The sequence below is a fragment of the Trachinotus anak genome, unplaced genomic scaffold (assembly GCF_046630095.1).
Source record: "Trachinotus anak isolate AG129_WGS33_773 ecotype Australia unplaced genomic scaffold, CSIRO_AGI_Tana_v1 ptg000021l, whole genome shotgun sequence".
Taxonomy (NCBI): domain Eukaryota; kingdom Metazoa; phylum Chordata; class Actinopteri; order Carangiformes; family Carangidae; genus Trachinotus; species Trachinotus anak.
In genome coordinates, this window is record NW_027273872.1 from 22,938,154 (window position 1) to 22,956,813 (window position 18,660).

General features: G+C 40.2%; 2 protein-coding genes and 1 long non-coding RNA gene across 7 annotated transcripts in view; 1 reads left to right on the forward strand and 2 right to left on the reverse strand.

The window, feature by feature from the left end:
- Positions 1-9,450, reverse strand: part of myot (myotilin) — a 45,132-nt gene extending 35,682 nt beyond the window's left edge. Inside the window, exon 1 of the mRNA XM_071457778.1 lies at positions 9,317-9,450. The gene's annotated coding sequence lies outside the window, so the exon portion shown is untranslated. The remainder of the gene's footprint in view (positions 1-9,316) is intronic.
- Positions 1,252-13,596, forward strand: LOC139605905 (uncharacterized). Of its 2 annotated transcripts, none has more exons than XR_011684498.1 (4): positions 1,252-2,361; positions 5,980-6,036; positions 6,184-6,426; positions 13,094-13,596. It is a non-coding gene; the product is annotated as an uncharacterized lncRNA (long non-coding RNA). The 2 variants fall into 2 exon arrangements; XR_011684497.1 differs by having other exon boundaries at positions 1,254-2,361; positions 6,314-6,426.
- Positions 12,250-18,660, reverse strand: part of LOC139605901 (mitogen-activated protein kinase kinase kinase kinase 4) — a 68,129-nt gene continuing 61,718 nt past the window's right edge. For all 4 annotated transcript variants that reach the window (XM_071457775.1, XM_071457774.1, XM_071457773.1 and 1 more), the window contains one exon: positions 12,250-18,332. In XM_071457775.1, coding sequence (XP_071313876.1) covers positions 18,249-18,332 — 84 coding nt within the window. In that variant the 3' untranslated portion in view covers positions 12,250-18,248. The remainder of the gene's footprint in view (positions 18,333-18,660) is intronic.

Genomic DNA, 18,660 nt, shown 5'->3' on the forward strand with positions numbered 1-18,660 from the left:
GTGGACTTCAGCTCTGCCTTCAACACCATCATCCTGGCTCTGCTGCAGGACAAGCTCTCCCAGCTGAGCGTGCCTGACTCCACCTGCAGGTGGATCACCGACTTCCTGTCTGACAGGAGGCAGCACGTGAAGCTAGGAAAGCACGTGTCTGACTCCCAGACCATCAGCACTGGATCCCCGCAAGGCTGCGTTCTTTCTCCTCTGCTCTTCTCCCTGTACACCAACACCTGCACCTCCAGCCATCAGTCTGTCAAGCTCCTGAAGTTTGCAGACGACACCACTCTCATTGGACTCATCTCTGATGGCAATGAGTCTGCCTACAGGTGGGAGACTGAGCGTCTGGTGACCTGGTGCAGGCAGAACAACCTAGAGCTAAACACTCTGAAGATAGTGGAAATGATAGTGGACTTCAGGAAGAGCCCAGCCCCACCCACCCCCATCTCCCTGTGTGACTCCCCCGTGGCTACCGTGGAGCATTTTCGCTTCTTGGGAACCACCATCACACAGGGTCTCAAATGGGAGCTAAACATCAGCTCCCTCATCAAAAAAGCTCAGCAGAGGATGTATTTCCTGAGGCAATTGAAGAAGTTCAACCTGCCAAGGACTATGATGGTGAACTTCTACACCTCCATCATTGAGTCCATCCTCACCTCCTCCATCACCATCTGGTACGCTGCTGCCACGGAGAGGGACAATAATAGACTGCAGCGTATCATCCACTCTGCTGAGAAGGTGATTGGCTGCAATCTTCCGTCCCTCCAGGACCTGTACGCCTCAAGGACTCTGAGGCGTGCAGGGAAGATTGTAGCTGACTCCTCCCACCCTGGACACAAACTCTTTGAGACACTCCCCTCTGGCAGGAGGCTGCGGTCCTTCAGGACCAAAACCTCTCGCCACAAAAATAGCTTCTTCCCATCTGCTATTAGCCTCATCAACAAGGCTAGAGAGCCCCACTGTTGCTGATCAATTGCACCAATCACCAGAAAAAATTCCTTGTATGTGAAAACATACTTGGCAATAAAACTGATTCTGATTCTGATTCTGATTCTGATATGAATTATCTATGAATTCCTAGATGAATCGGTTATAGAGTCATGGATCAGGTATCGCGAGACTGAATCGGTTGGCGGCATTACACACGCGGCAGGTCTCTAAAACAACGCGAGAGCTGAGGCTGCCCGCGAAACGCCGCAGCTGCCTGGCTGGTATTAGCATGAGTGAGAAACAAGGGGCGACACGGAAAGTGGAGGAGGTGGAGAACGAAAGCGCCAGCCTGACCGAAGATTTTCAACGCATCGGGGAAACAAAAATCCAAGGTGTGGACCGTTTTTGGGTTTTATAAGAAGGAAGGGAAGCTCGAACAAAGTTTGTTGTTACTATTCTGTGCTACTTTTACCTCTGGAGTTCCCATCCAACGATTCAGCCAGACTTTTTTTTGGTCCATGTCTAAAAATAAATACATTGACATGTGATTTTGTTGTTCTGTTTTTTTTTTTTTTTGCCAGTGCCAGTCTTTTACATATTTAAAAAGAAACTATTGTACTGTCACTTTCATAGACTTGGCTTCTTTATTATATAAAATATCTACAACAAATATTAACCATAGAATCGAATCGTATCGTTCTTACACTGTATGGAATCGATTTGTATCGAATCGGTCTGTAATAAAAGGATATCATTTTTGAATCGAATCGTAACCTGTATCTAGATGCATATCGAATCGTTTATCACAGAGAGATGTGCAACCCTAGTAACCATTGTAGACCAAGATGCACCGGTCTACAAATCATACTCTTTACACATAAATATGCTTGTTCGGTATAGACCACTGCAAACACATTATCATCATTTTTAAATTCTTCTTCTTCATTCTCACTGAGTTAATGACCCATTGCTATTGCAATTTGTGTCAAACTAGTCACAATATGACTTATTTTTTTTCTTTTTGCATATTTTTCAGCCCTACTCCAGATTTGTATAACTGTTTCACCTTAAACTTCCTTTTTGGATTTTTTTCCTTTTCCCCTCTTCGTTTGTGGAAGCATATATTAGGGCTGTGTCTTCTTATTCAACATTTGAACATTCATTCGAGGTGGGGGAAAAAGTTAATGTTAGCACGACAGTGACCGGTTCTAATTCAAAATTTCTAGTCTATAAGTACAACAGACCATTTAAAGTAGTTTGCCTTGTGATCCAGCAGAGGGTGCAAAACTTCACAAAACTTCACAAATCAGATCAGCTTGATCTATGGCAAACCAAGTAGTTAGTACTGTTATGTTGTTTGCTGCAAAAACGGAGGACACTAGCAAAGCCGTCCTGGGTAGACAAACACGAAACCAAAGCATCTGAGAAGCAGTGTATGTAAGTATTTTGAGTTCTACACTGTGCATGGAAAAGTAACTGACTAAAGACAAGGCTGTTTGTGGACTTTGTACGAAGCAGCTGTCTTACACTGTGCTAGCTTGTAGGGGTGCACAATTCAGAAAATCTTCGATTCAATTCTTGGGTTCAGGATTCGATTCAAAATTGATTCTCCATTCAAAAACAGTGGTAATAGGTCATATAGTACATGATGCTATATATTTCAGATATATATGATATCAGAGGTGTAGTACTATTCGTTTAAGTACTCTGGTGCATCTATGACAGGCGCATATGCATGCGTGTGTGCTGTTAAGCTGTGGCTCGTTTCAAAGGTTATGTAACCACTGTTTCTACAGTGGTAAATTGACATACATCAGTTGACAATGATCACATGGTCAAATGTTAGACTGACTTCATGAGCAGTTTCATCATATTAAGAAAATTATGCAGCAGTCAGACAAACATCCAGTAATATTAGAGTAATATTAGACAATAGTATGGATGTAGTCGGTTGTAATTAGCATGGCATTAAGCAGCACAGATCACTGAGCACAACGAGTTTGTGTTATGAGTGATGTCATTTACAGTACTTACTTGAATCGAGCACATTAGTAACATTGCAGTGCAGGCAGAGGTCAAGTGAAGGTGAAGGCTAGGCTATGAAAACATAGCTAAGCTAGCTTTCATTTCCAGCAGCACTGTGGAAACAGCACAAGCTGTCCAAGTGTAGCAGGCTGACACAGAAACTCCTGTTTGTGTGTGATTGCACAAATAAAGAAATGCCAGAAGAGTGAATGATGAATAAAGGAATATTTTCATCATCCATATTTTCGTATCAATATGACAACTTTGACTTCTTCATTTGTTTTTATTAGCTCTCTTGTATGACATACACTTTAGTCATAATCAGATCTTTAAGTGCTTAAAATGTACATAAAGCCGGCATATAACATGGACGTTATCGAGCTCTTCCCCATGAGGCTGTAAACTCTGAAATGTGCCCAAGCACCTGCTTTCAGTGAATATGGGACAGGTTATTTTAATTCTTTTTCTTTTTCTGTTTTCCATTGCTCACACTGCACTTTCTTCTTGCTCATACCAAGGAGGAGTATCTGGGCGGAAACAGACACAGTGCCATCTATAGGACTGGTGGGCTAAACTCCTGTCAGGACAAAATCTAAGTTTTATTTTATTTACAAATCTATACATTTTGAATTGGTAGAGATAGCATGGCACATCTAATGTGAACCGAGCAGTGCAAGTCAAGTGTTTTGTCTTGTCTGTCTACAGCCTACTATTCACACTCAGCTTCAGGGGACCCTTTGTTAGAAACTCGTAAAAATACCATCACTAGTAAGATGGCAAGATTTATATTCAAAGATATGCTGGGTGTGTATGTGAGGGTGCACATTCAAATGAATTGCACGCTATTCGAATTCCATTCAAACTAGATTTTTGGGAAAACGACAAAGCCCCAGTATATATAGGGATCAGAACACTACATCAACACAGCCGAAACACTGTCTAAATCAGAGGATCACAGCTTAAAATGTGTACAACCAGTTTTACCCTCTGATAATCAGTCCTAACAGGTGTGTTTGTGTGTGTCTCTCTGTGTCCCTCTCTCTCTTTCTGTGTGTGTGTGTGGGTGTACCTTGGTTGAAGCCCATTGTTTATACAACAACAGCTGCTGCTGAACCCTTCATTTCAATTGTCTCTGTTACATAACCGAAAGATTTATGGCAGCGACAACGGGCAGCATTCACAGAGTGCAATTAATCTGCTACCTGGCATCCAACATATGGATAGAGACATACAGGAAGTGGTGGCCAAGTTCAAAGATGATCCTAACACACACAAAATCACCTCAATATCATACAAGGGTACATTAAATGTGCACATAAATACAGCTTTTGAAAAAGTTCTGTTGGTTTTAAGTGTATGAAATGATGCAGGTAGCAGATATAGGCAACTGTAACTCTATCAAGTAAGGCCTAATCCCGTCACATAACATCTACTTATCTGTTAAACCAATGTCATCATTTCATCACATCAGATTCATTAGGATTTGTGGTTTGGAACCATGAATATCAGCACTAAATTCAGTGTGAGTAGATGTTGGACAAGTGACAACTTCGACTCTGCGGGTAGCACCTGAGGAAAAGTCAGGGAATCACCAAAGTGGGATCAGTAGGCTTCATCCTCTGGGCACCAAATTTCATGGTAATCCGTGCAACAGTTGTTGAGATATTTCAGTCTGAACTAAAGAAGTGGACCAACCAACTGATCAACACTGCCATCACTAGAGCCACGCCAGCAGTGTGGCTGAAAATATGGCAGTGTTGATCATTTCAGAGGTGGATAATAAATTGGCAGCACCAAACCATTTAACAAACGACCAGTATTACTATTACTGTTACATACACATTCTAATGCATCAGCCCTAGCCTGCTGCTCCCATGGGGATCAAACTGAGTGCGACCAGCAGACCTCAATGTCACATCAGAAAGATAATGAAGTGTAATGACTCTAATAATAGAGAGACATCACATTTTGGTTGGAGATGAAAATCAGGTTGACGTCAAAATCCAATGTTTGTGATGTTTCGAGAACGTTTAGCAGATGATAAGTTTTGCTAACAACCAGGGTGTTGGTATTTTATAAGTCAAGATGGTGTTGGCATGAGACATTTGGAAGACACTGGATTTTGGTAAAGTAACGATTAACTGTTATTATTTTTGTTACTTCACTATTATTGATTGACATTGGTATTCATCAAGTCAAGTCATGCTGTTGGCATTAGAGGTCATGATCATCCAATGTCACAACCTACATTTAACTAAACATCAACCTCTCATGGTGGTGGTGGCCAGCTGCCTGCCTGCAGGACATTACAGTCCCTGCCTGACCCAATAAACTACACTAGTGACCTTAAGTCATGTGTGGAGCTGCAGGCTGCTTTTGGACACTCATACATAATTTAAGAAACACATGTACTACCAGATTCACACCACAAAGAGCTCAACCCTCTGCAGGGTATGTGGGGAGCATGTGTGGTTGCATTAGCTGTGTTGATACTGTACACTATAATCTATATATAAACATGAACTCATTTCAGTCCTGGTTTTAAATTAGGGGGAATTCTATGCTATAGTTTGTATGTTACACTGTTCACTGCATGTTATTTATCAGTATGTTTTACTGTCTAATAGTCATTTCTGTTTGATTGAAGTTACAATAATTCAGGATTTCAACTTATAATTTTCATAAATATCTATGCCTAGCTATAAAGGAAGAAAACAAATTTAGCCTGTGCAAATATACAACATAACACAACAAACAAATGTTCTGCTAATGCAGTTGAGTATTTTGAGCTATGGCACAGACCTCTGGAGTTTATATGTTGATGAAGTGTAATGGCTGGTATTTTTAACACCATTCATCTTCCTGGGACGACGTCCATCCCACCTGTTCTGCTACACAAGACGGAGTGAAGCTGGCTGCACCCTCGCTAACATTCACAGTTGATTATTATTGTGAAGGCTCAGTGACCTGTTCTCACAGGACAGGAGAGAGGAGTTCACGGTGAGTCATGGTTTGAACTTTGTCTTTCAGTCAGCTGTGATACACAGGGAGGTGCTCACAATCTGGCAGTACAGAAAACATTGCAAGGTGAGTAATTTCTAAGCTGTTGCCACAGAAATATCCTCTTAACATCTCAGTATAGTATATTAATTCCCTGTGTTCATAGATACACTTTGCATAACAGAATATTATATTACATTATTTAAAAGAGAAATAAACTCCTAAATTCTACAGGCAGATTCTGACTTATGTCCTATGTGGTGAACTCGAGTGTTCCAGGAGAAAACAGGAGGAAACAAACATCAACACCTAACCACAATCCAACCTGACAAATTTAAACAAACCACCCACTGTGTAATTCCAGCCCTGCATACAACACCATGAAGCCTCTAACCCCCGGCAGGTCTCAGCTGTGGACAGATTTAGCGCAGCAGCGGCACATTCTAGCAGCAGAGCTGGATGTGTTGAAATCTTCTGGTAAGCAATCATTACGTAACCTGTGGGCTCTTCTGTTATTGACAGTGGAGCTCACAAATCTGTGGAACAGTAACATCAGCCAAGGATTTGGGCATGTATCCGGTAGGCCAAACGTGGATCGAAAGGACAAGAACAATTCACACATGCATGGTGTGAAACTTTGCTCTTCTGTATGCTCAGCATACCCTCCATGCATCTATATATAACACTGTGAGCCAAATCAGAAACACAACCACAACAATATAGATAAAAGGGAAAAATATCAACTTTTCTAAACAAAAACCCTCCAAAAACAGCACAGTTTGGATTGAAGTCAGTACAAACTGTTGCTTCACTTCAAACTGATATTTCATGGTGTCTATACTGTTGTTGCTTACTCAGTTCTTAATATAATAAGGTTCAGATAAATTTCCTTATAACCATGAAACCAAATGGAATAAATTGTGTCTGGATTGTTGTCTAGCTAAAAACAAGTGTAATTTTATGTGGTCTTGGATAGCACAGTTTTCCACTTACAGCAGCATTAGACAAATCATGGTAACTTCATTAATTTAAATGATTTCCTAACGATTTCAGTTTTCTTAGCATTAGTTAAAGGAAACAGAAATTTCATTTTAAATGAAAAACCTAAATCAAAACCCAAGTAATTGTGAAGTAATTAATGATGAATTCATTTCTTACTGGAAACTCTACTCTCCTGTCCCATATGCTTGTCTGTTCAGCCAATCTGCTGTGCACTGGCTATAGAACTGTTACACTAGCAATTTGCTGTACTAACAGGGAGTGTATCACTGTAATAGTCTCTATTTTCCACATAATTCGTGTCAGATTACATTGTTCTTTCCAGAATTGCTTGTAACTAGAAATTATAGACCATAAAATGTTTTTCATTGAAACATTCAAAAGAAATTTTCAATAAGTGAATGTCCCATAATGCAGTGCTGCAGGAATAAGTCCTGAAACCTGGAAATTAGTTAGCATTTTAGCAGTTCAAGTTCCCTCTGTGGTTAACACAAGCTGAAGACATTTTCACATTTTAAAATAAAACATAAGAGACCTCAGTTAATACCTCAGTCATCATTTCTTTATGCTTTCGCGTCTGCATAAAAAAAGGTGGTTACTAACAAGCGGCTAAATGAGACAAAAGAGGTTGTCGGGGACTTAAAGCGTCATCACACCGAACACATAAACCAATCTACACACCAGGCCACCTTTCCAGCTGCGCTGTGTTTACACTTGCGCTTCTGAAAACTATGGCTACCTTTGTCAGAGGAAAGGCTTTTGCAGCGGAGGTCAGAGCTAAATCAAACTACAAGTTGGAAGCTTACTGGTGGTGACGTTGAAGCCATGCGATAGTGGTGTAGTTCCTTTATATCATGAGCTACCATTAGCTAACATTAGTTATTAACATTAGCTTTTTACTTCTGGTGATTAGTATTTAATCATTAAAGTGGTGTTAGTTTGTGATTATCCTGCTGAACAAAACGTGTCAGTGTCACAACCTTTTACATGTCACAGAGCTTATTTTATCTTAAAAATCCCTTTTGCTTTTTGTGAAGGGAACCAGGGTGATGCTAACATCCAGGTGAGCCTATGAAAAGACGTCATCCCTGCAGCCACTAGGATTGGCTCGAAAGAGAAAACATCAGTTTTGGTGACTGAGGTCATGTGGACAGATTTTCTGTCCATACCAACACAGACGTTCATCAGTGTTATCTCAGTAGACGGGGAGGTGACACCTTCACTGTCGAGATAGTCAGATGTCTGTATTATCACATAGAAATCCCACCTGCAGCTTTAATATGTGGCTCTAAAGGGTGAATTCAAATGTTCACTGGGAAGTAAAGGGACTATCGGTGGAAAAGAGGAATTCCTCCTCCACCTCCACCTCTACAATTCTCCTACCTCCCTCAACTCGTCTGCCTGGGGGACCGATTTAGCCTGGACTGGATCACCTGATCTCTGTGTCCACCAACCACAGAGCTCAGTGGCTGAACACAGCGTCACACAGGCACGTCAGGCTTGCACTGTGAAACCCCCCTCCTCACCGACTCTGCCACCCACTCAGCTTTGGCTGGTATGTCTTGTGTTGCCTCACCCTGCAGGCTATGTAACTGACACGCTTTTTTTCATCTCAACCCTTTAAACTACCAAATGGATGTAACAGATTTTTCATCCACTGCAACAATTTGGAGCTCTGATGTGGACAGTTTGCATCCTGGGTGACATACATGTGCACACGTACTGTTTAACCCACATATACAGTTACATCAACACATACATAGATAGATAGGAAGGTAGGCAGGCAGGCAGGCAGGCAGGCAGGCAGGCAGGTAGGTAGGTAGGTAGGTAGATAGATAGATAGATAGATAGATAGATAGATAGATAGATAGATAGATAGATAGATAGCAGGCACATGGACACATGACACAGCATAAATTTAGCCCCAGACAGATCTCAGCTGTCCTCTTCCTTCTGACTGCAAACTCATCCAGCCCTGCCTGCAGTATCGATAACATGCAGTATCAGGAAACTCATGGCTCCTGACCAGCTGAATTACAGCATTCGATTATCTGATTACTTTGACTTTTCTCCCTCTCCCAATCAAAACAAAGAGCAGAGAACTTTGTATAAACCTTTCTCTCCTGAATTTCCATACTCTATAAACTTTCCACTCTCTGTAAACTTTGTGGTCTGGATATATGCAGCAAAAGTTCAAGATCTGGTGTGTAAACTAGATCTGACAGGTTCCTTTACGGAGCAATTGTGTTTAATAGTTAAAATTCAAGTGCTGATCCAGCCATGTGCATGCAAAACAGGCCTTCCTGCACCTCACACAAAGCTTCAGCCCAGCTGTAGAGAACTTCACCCAAAATGTGCCCCTCCTTACCTGTCGGGCCTTTTCCCAGCAGGACAAAAAAATAAAAATAATAATAACAACAACAAATGTATTGATCCAACAGGAAGTGTAAATGATCCAAATGCTAAATGCAAAACTACTATGTGACTGTGTGGCTGCCAGTCATGGCTTGGTTGCCGGACGCTCCCTGCTCTGTGCGAGCTGACACACACATTTACACACACACACACACACAGGCAGGGGTGTGTGTGTGTGTGTGTGTGTGTGTGTGTTGAGGGGGGTTGTGGTGCTGGAATTGGGTTAGGAGGGAATCTGAGGCTTGGGGGTGGGGGTCAGTTGGAGGGGTACTGAAGGAGCAAATTTAGAGCAGAGTAAAAATGTTCGTCAACAGTGACGAACGCACTGCAGAGTTCCAAGTTGATGGCAACAGGAGTGAAGCTCAGATTTGCTCAAACTCGTGCTCCACCTGTCTCTGTGTGGCCCGGGTTTACAGCACATGTTGAATCCTGAATAACCTGGGGTAACAGAGAGATCACTTGTTGCACTAAATTTCAGAAGATGAAAAGGTGGGTGGGGCGTCACTGCTGGAGGTTTGATGACCTAACTTCATCCAAGTGTGAGGCAGGGGCCAGGAAACCTGCGCCTGGTGCCAGCGAGTCTTCAGGGGATACATGAGACCCCTTGAAATGAAAGAGAGAGGCAGAGAAGGACAGAGAGAGAGAGAGAGAGCAGCCAAGTGGTTTGATCCTTTTTTGTGGATATGTGTGACATCTTTGACTTTAAACATTGATCCATTGTTAATATAAATAATGCAGCTTCAACAAATGACAGAACAGTGGGTTTTATCTAAATGCTCATGATACATCTTTTCACATAAAGGCACATCCCAGATAGCAAAGTGAAACTTCTGGCCTAGTATACACTGGTTCCATGGCCTAAGTCTGGCCCATATACTTACACATCTGGGTAGATTCCGGCTGTTAACATCTGGTGTGGGCTGACAGCCAGAAAATTTGCAGTGCAGGCCTCAGAATTGGTCCAGATGCATCTGACAAGGCTATATAGGCTATATATGGGCTAGACTTGGGCTGTGGAACCAGGGTGTGAACTGGGCCAGAAGAAACACAAGCATGTTGCCTAAGTACGGGCCGGATGTATCTTGCTACCTGTTAAGTATATACAGTAGGTGTGCAGACTTGCAGTACACATTCACAAACAAGCAGACATATATCTACTTGCAAGTACTCACAACCTCACATTAAGCCCCTCTCAGTATGCTATCTGTGTGGTGATGCTCCAGGGTAGAAAAGAGGGCCTTTACGACATTACTGGAGAGATGGACTCCCGCCTTCTTGTGTCTTCTGAGATAAGCAGCTGTGTTCAGTTTGTCCACTGTGGTTGTAGGTGGATGACAACCAGCTCTCACCGTGGTGTGGTCCTGAAGAAACAAAAGCTCCAGGAAGAGATTTAGACGGTGTCTGAAAGAGAGGGTGATGAAGCACGACTGTGTGTTCAGGCTCTGCCCTCAAGGCTGCACCAGTGACTTCACTATCCAGTACTGAAGGCCTCAACCAAGATCACTCTATCTACAGTGAGGTTCATAAAGCTCTTCTCTGAAGACGTTTAACAGGCAGCTAGAGTCCAATTAAAGATTCTATCTACATGCATTATGGGAATTGTAGGATCCAGCATTTTTGGAGCTTGAGCCATAATACAGTGCTGCAGGGATGATGTATTTACGTAGGCTAACCCGGATGTTAGCGTCATCCTGGTTCCGTTGACAAAAAGCTAATGGGCGTTTGATTATAATAATAATAATAATAATCTGTGACAAACAAAAGTTTATGATACTTTTAGTTTTGTTCAGCAGGATAATCTTCACCAATTAACACCACAGTCACCAGAAGTAAAAAGCTTATGTTAAGCCATAAATGAACTACACCACGGTCACATGACTTCAACATCACCACCACTAAACTTCCAGCTTGCAGTTTAATTTAGCTCTGACCTTCTCTGTTTAAGGCTTTCCTCTTACAAAGTTAGTAATAGTTTGCAAAAGAGTGAGTATAAACACAATGCGGCTGTAACTGTGGCCTGGTGAGTAGATCGTTTTTGCCGTGATGTTTAACGTCCTCAACAACCTCTGTAGTCTCATTTAGCTACTTGTTAGCAACCGGCCTTTTATACATACCTTTCATACATGAAAAGCTTAGAGAAATTTCGACTGGGGTATTTACTGATGTATTCTATGTTGTGGAATAAAAGGTGAAAACGTCCTGAGCTTGTGTTAACCAGAGCTTCAGCTATCTAACCAAAAACCCATAGACTTCAAGATGAGGGAACTGGAACTGCTAAAGTGCAAACAAATTTCCAAGTTTCAGGACTTATTCCTGCAGCACTGTATTATGGAGCATTCACTTATTGAAAATTTCTTCTAAATGTGTAAAAGAAAAATATTTTATGGTCCATAATTTCTGAATAGTTTACAAGCAATTCTGGAAAGAACAATGTAATCTGACACTAATTATGTGGAAAATAGAGAGTGCTAAAAGTGCTAAAATGCTAACTAATTTCCGGGTTTTAGGACTCATTCCTGCAGCACTCTATAGGGACCACAAGTCAGTATCTTGGCCTGTGCTGCTTCTATTTCTTTTTAAGGTCAGACTCAAAAGTCCCACAACTGTCAGAAGAGAAAAAGTAAACCCGATGGTGTGCAGTGCAGTATGATGCTTCAGACACGGGCAGTGTTGGTGATGGTGTTGCACCAAGAGCGACAAGTGTAGCATCTTTTGTCTCAATGACAGACGCAGTGTGTTAAACAGACAAAGACTGTGTCAGTGTTTCAGGAGTTAATTGGATTAAAGGTTTTTTGACCAGTCAGTGTTGAAATGAAGCTGTGGGAGGATTAAACAAAAAACTATTGTGTCATTATGACCTTTGAAGCAAACACAGGAACACATGACTCAATTCAACGTATTTATTGTCATCTCACTGTCTTTTGCGTCTTTACATGGAAACACAAGTTAGTGTGTGTTCTTCTCAAAGCAGGAGGGGTACAGTATATGATGCATCAAACACAGGTCCAGTGCAAAAAAAGTTACAAAAGAATCATCTTTACAAAGGTACAGAAATAAAATGAACTGGCAAAGGGAAATATATCTTCTTGAATATATATATATCTATATAATATCCGGTCTTATATAATCTCAACTTCATTGGATTTTCATCATAATTGTCCTGTGTGTCTACATTGAAAATAACCTCAAAATACTGACATTAGTTCTAAATTGTTGGCTAAATCTCATCCTTTGGAAAATATCACCCATCAACAGACAATACTAGTCTATTAAAGATCACTATCAGCCTATAGGTGCTTTACAATTGGTGCTATCAAGCAGGAATCATTTGGCCAATGGATAAGTGTTGGTGTAAAGATGTATGTCCAAACCTAAGAAGACTATTCATCATGATCACTGTCTCTGTATAACATCCTCACATCCTCTTCCTCCCTCTCCTCATCATAGCCATCATTATCTATAATTTCTTAATCCACAAGTGCAGTCTGATGTCGCTTTTAAAATACTGGCTCCATCACTGCCTCTGTTGGTGCACTCAATAAAATCTTTTTTTTTTCCAGGATTATAGTATTTAATGATTTTATTTATTCATTTTTTACAACAGAGCCTCTTTTAAGTTTTTAAATTGTGGAATTGGGCTCTAAAACAACATCCGTGTTCCTTCTATGAGGTGACACCTGACACAAACCCCCAGCTACCTCCTCTAACTCTGTCTTTCCTTCCCTTGCAGACTGAACACCTGCTCACCATCTACATCACACCCTCCCACACAAACAAACACTTTCTGCACAGCTCATCCAGACTCATGCTTATACACAGGCTGGAAAATAACAGTTGTAGCACCTAAAGAAAAACTGTGCAACTTTTGAAAGAAGAAAATACAAATTCCTACTCTTGAAAATGTAATTGTTAATTAATAAGTGATAAAATACACCCTTGATCAATTCAATACACTCAGGTGACCGTCTCTACAGCCTTACTTGCTCCGGTATGACCAATAGTTTATAGTGGCTAATGTTAGCAAACTTTAAACAGATTTTGATAAGTACATGACAGTACTGAGTCAGGTCACTAATACTTTTTTTTTTTTTACCTGTGCTATTGTTACACTATGTTTTAGCATTTACCATTATTATGTATCTGCCACAAATTACACAGTCTTTAAAGGATAATCCTGCTTCAACAAAAAGCAAAAGCAAAAAAGAAAAATAAAATAAAACAGGATTGGGCCAATTCTGTGTTGTTGTTTTGTTGTTGTTGTGGTTTTTGTTTTTGATACTCTTAAATTGGTAAATTAGGCTGCATTACTTGATGGCATATAGATGGGCAATGTTGTGATTTAAAGGAATAAATCTGAGCTAAGCAGCAGCTAAGAAATATGAAATATTGAGACATGGCACAAAATATATCTATGAGGCTGACCTTTGTTGTGGAACATAATATTTACTGCATGATTGCCTGCGTCATATGAGTGCATTTCTGAAAGTGTAGTCTCCTTCAACTCCCACATGACGTAACTAAATAAAAGTGAGTAACAGAAACACAATAAAAATACTCTCCCATCCCTGGCCAATCCAGTGACACTATCAAACATTTCCTGAAAAGGCTGAAGGGTCCTTCAGCTGGGCTGGGGGTGGATGGAAAGATTTGATATGAGAGAACAAGAGACAAAGGAAAGCTATGAAGAGAATAAGACATGAGAACAAAGAGCTGGAGGATGGTGAGAGATGCTGGAGAGCAAGAAAAATGCAGATAGGTAGACAAGAGACCCGAGCAAAAGCAGCAGAGGGAATATCAGGCAGCAGAGAGAAGAGATGTGTTGACAAAGTGAGAGAAAAAGAGTTGGTGGGAGAGCTGGAGAAGTGAGTCACAGCGAGCCTGAAACAGAATCTGTCATCATCTTAACCAGTGGAAGGTGTAGGAGGAAGTGCACCGCTCTCTCTCTCTCTCATTAGTGACAGAGTTACAGTCAAATGTTCAGCACATGAAGACAAAGTGCAGGAGAAGACAGAAGTTAGGATCTAATAAATCACAAAAATATCCTCATTGGATCAACCCAGATAAACACTGGGTGCACAAGAGCTGATTTCTGTGCTGTTTCTTGATGCATGATGAACAAAGATACACATTTTAAAAACCAACACACTCACCACTGAAAGTGTAATATATTGGACAAACAGCAGTTTTACTGTAATTACTTTTTTGTGGAGCCGTACAGAGAAAATAAACGTATTTTCATAACAGTACAAACAACATAGACCAGGCCTGGGCAGTATAAGGGTGGTAAACTGACTGAACTGAAGAACAGGTTAAAGTCCAACTCATGATAAAACCTGTCATTGTAATGTAATTAAATATAGTTATATCAGTGGTATTCAAACAAATACATTATTGCTTTAAATAGCAGGGACTTGAAACTAAATTGCAATTAACATTCATATAAATTCTGACTTTGCACAACATAATCAGCTGTCAACTGGATAAACAGCAATAATTAAAGAGACTAATCAAAAAAGCCAGTTAATGAAAGAACTAATTTGTTAATTTTTTTTAAAGAATTAACTTTTTGTGCTTTCTAGCACTACTTGTGCTGTTGGTGGTCAGAGTGCCTTGAAAGGAAGAGTGCAGCAAATACAGGCTACTTCCTGTGCAGTGGACAGATGGTGGAAGCACTGTGGTAGTTCAGGACTAGGTTTGGTCTGGTCTTTTGTCCGATGTGGACTCTAACATCCAGGGTCTTGCTCAGGATCCCGGGAACTGACCAGACCTGACCAAAATCTGACCACAAACTAGCACAGTGCCTGATTCTAAATATATGTCCTGCTCCAGAGAGAAAACGATATGAGTATAGGAATAACATCTATTTGTAGAGGGTGTAGGTAGGATGTACAGGGTACCTCAGGGTACAGAAGTATGTGAAAAATAGTTCAGAGTCATATTGTGTAACTTCTGTGGAGACTTTACACAGCTGACGAACTTTTAACTCGCTTGCTAGCCAAGATTTACTATTATCTTAGCCACAAGCTAACTAGAAACTCTGTATATGATTTCAAACTAGTTAGCTTAGTTCGCATAGTCCTGAAACAATTAGCTGACGTTAGCTCGCAATTCTGCATCTGTTGGTCAGTCAAAATGAATTTATATTCCTGTATTTCCATGCGCTGTAGCCATGTTAACTAGCTATCTGGTCCGCTGTTTTGGTAGCAACTTAGCAATAAGACAGTCATGATCAGAAAGTTCATTTACCAGTTTAAATTATTCTCACAGAACCAGCTGCAATATTTCTATCAAGACCATAAAAAAAACTCAAACTCCAAGTATCACTGAATATAAAACATATGGCGCAATTTTTGACACCACAAAACTCAACAGTAAATACAATGTAGAGAATAACTAAGCCAGCTATTGAAGCCAAATCTGATGAAGAAAAAATGATATGAAACTGATTCAGAAATAAACAAATTGGAAATTCACATTTGAAGGTAATAACCAATTATTTCTTCACTTTTACAAAACCAAGCACTGTATAAAACATACATGTAGGCTATTAAATATAAGAATGCTAGCAACATTAACTTGCATATATTTTTGTTGTGATGATCTGTTGATTGGCATGTTTTGTACATTATATAATAATATACCCCAAGAGTTTTGCAAATATAGATAATTTCTGTCAACTCCTTATCTTTCCAACATTATTCAGATGTCAAATTGAATGGTCAGTTACGATTTGTAAGCATCTTAAGTATCTCACACAGTTAGATTCAAGGAAGCCAAAACATCAAAACCTTGATCTTTGGTTTCTTGCTTTGAAGCTCGTGTAAATGACAAAACATATTAACAGACTACATATTATCCAATTGGGCATTTTTACTTTATCAGCCCCACTAATTGCATCTCTTCATATTCAGGGTCAACAAAAAAATAAATCCTCAAGGTGTTCCATCAAAAACAAGTGTGCATCCCATGTTGGGTAGTGTAAGATATAGATCTAAAGCCAAAGGCTAGCAGTAATCTCTTCAATACTGACTGCAGAATGGCTTTAAACAATTCCCACTTTGAAACATAAAAATCATGTCAAAGTATGATATATTACAGAAAACATGTACAAAGAGGCCATTGTGCAAAGAGCCTGACTTATACATGTTAGGAGAAAATCAACCACAAAACAGAATTCACACGATACATAATTTGATCTTGAACACTTCAGGTCAGGTTGGTAAACTTGAACATGAGCCTTCAAGTTCACTGTCAGTAGCTCGAGTCCACATTCACAAACCTTTAAAGATCAGGGACGTAACATGTATGAACTCTGTTTTGGGTGGAATTTCACATTCATAAGCCTATAATTCTGTACACATACATAAAGATGGCTTGTCAATTATACAATATTTAGAAAACAGTGCATCGTACAAGATTATATACATCCTAAGCTGTACAAAATAGATGCAAGAAAACAGAAAAGCATTTATTTCCTGTTAAAGTGGAATTGTTTTGTGCTGTACACCATTACACAATTATGGCTCCTACTGTAGAGTAAAAGGCTCTTCAGGTCCTTATTATATAGTAATTAGACTAAAACAAAATGGTCCAGATCTGTGATAGAGTGAATGCACAAACTAATTCCTACAGTAAGAGGACTGGTCCCAGTCAATCCCAAGAAAATTTTTTTTGCTTAATTGGCAACGGATTTCTGGCTCAGCAGAGAAATTTGATGCCTTACTGCTCATAATTTGGAAAAGAAATGATGTGATAAAAAGTCTAAGAGAACTATGTCTTTTACATTTCAATCCTGACATTTGGCCTTATTATGAGGTTTGCATTGACAATATAATTACAGCTAAAGATAAAGTTAAACAGAACTGATTGGATCTATGATGATGATGCGTTATACTGACTCACTGTCACCCAGAAAAAACTTTCACCTCGGTCAAAGAATAGCAACAAATGTGAATGATATACAGTAGCTGTCCTACTTAACCCATAATTTGGCCCCAACCCGGTCTTTAAAATGCCTAGATGATGTCCTTTGAGGGAATAACATTGATGAAAAGCTTCTGCTCTTCTAGTTTTCTCTGTCTAGATGAAAAGGAAGCAGTGGATCCAGTAATACGCCACAGGCAGGCAATCAAATAAGAGTGAACAACTGATGTACACATAATAAGCCGAGTAACTGATACAATGGAGTCCTTTACATCAAGAAGAAAGGGTTTACTGGTCCAGGAGAGATGAGCTGAATGTGGAGCAAACTGAACGGACTGCTGTGGTCTCCAGTGCTGACAGATGAGTAAAGGAATCTTGAGGCCAGATGTTGACCAGTGATCTGGTGTTCATTAGGAATCACCTCACAATCAGCTTCCGGAAGATTTTGATCAAACAAGACCCAAAATGAGTTTTTGCCACAGTGGTGCAGTGACAGTTTGCAGTCCAGGAAAGACAGCTCCAGGTAACTATGGAGATCAGGCGTGTGAAAATGCTCGTTACACATTTCAGATGCTGACACTGGTACCTTTTAACTCTTTCATGGACAGGTGAGGTGGTAGTGAACCTTTGCTGTTTTTCACTGAATATTAGATCCAGATTTTTGTGCTGCTGCACAAAGGACCTGCTGAAGGAGCAGTTATCCAGGCTTCAGTAGTCAAGGACGGAGTGATGAGTTCAAGCATTTTTGCTGCAGCTGAAGTCATGATCAGCTCAACTCGTGCATTTACATGGAAACTAGACAAAAGTAATGGATCCAGGAGTATTTAGTTGATCCTTGCATGGATCAACTGCCAATGAAGACCAACATCAGTCCGCTCAAATATAAAAAGGCATCACAAGGAGAACTCAGAATAATGAAGGCAGACATCACCAATTGATCCCACAGTTCACAGGTTCAGTCATTACCAGCTGAACAGCGAGTTCTGTCCAAGAGTCATGAAGTAAATCTGACTGCTGCCTCCCGACTGCACTGAGGCGAAAAACACCTGCAGCAAGAGACATTCAGGTTTAGCCACAATGTTGCTGTCGATTTCAGTATTTGAGGTTAGATTATTAGGTAGTGTAGGTGACAAAAATCTTACCCTCATATTTTTGACCTCAAAGTCCACTTACTAGAGTTCTTAGGCTACTTTCAGTCATTTTTTTTTACACCAAACTACAATTTCTAATTATTGATTTATTATTTATATTTGTTACATTTTAAACAATGTACTATAGCCTTCTTAACACGTAAGTCCAACTTTGTTTTACTGCTGAACTTAAGGTTTTTCATACTTTATGATATTTGATAATGATTGAATTGTGTTGTGGTTT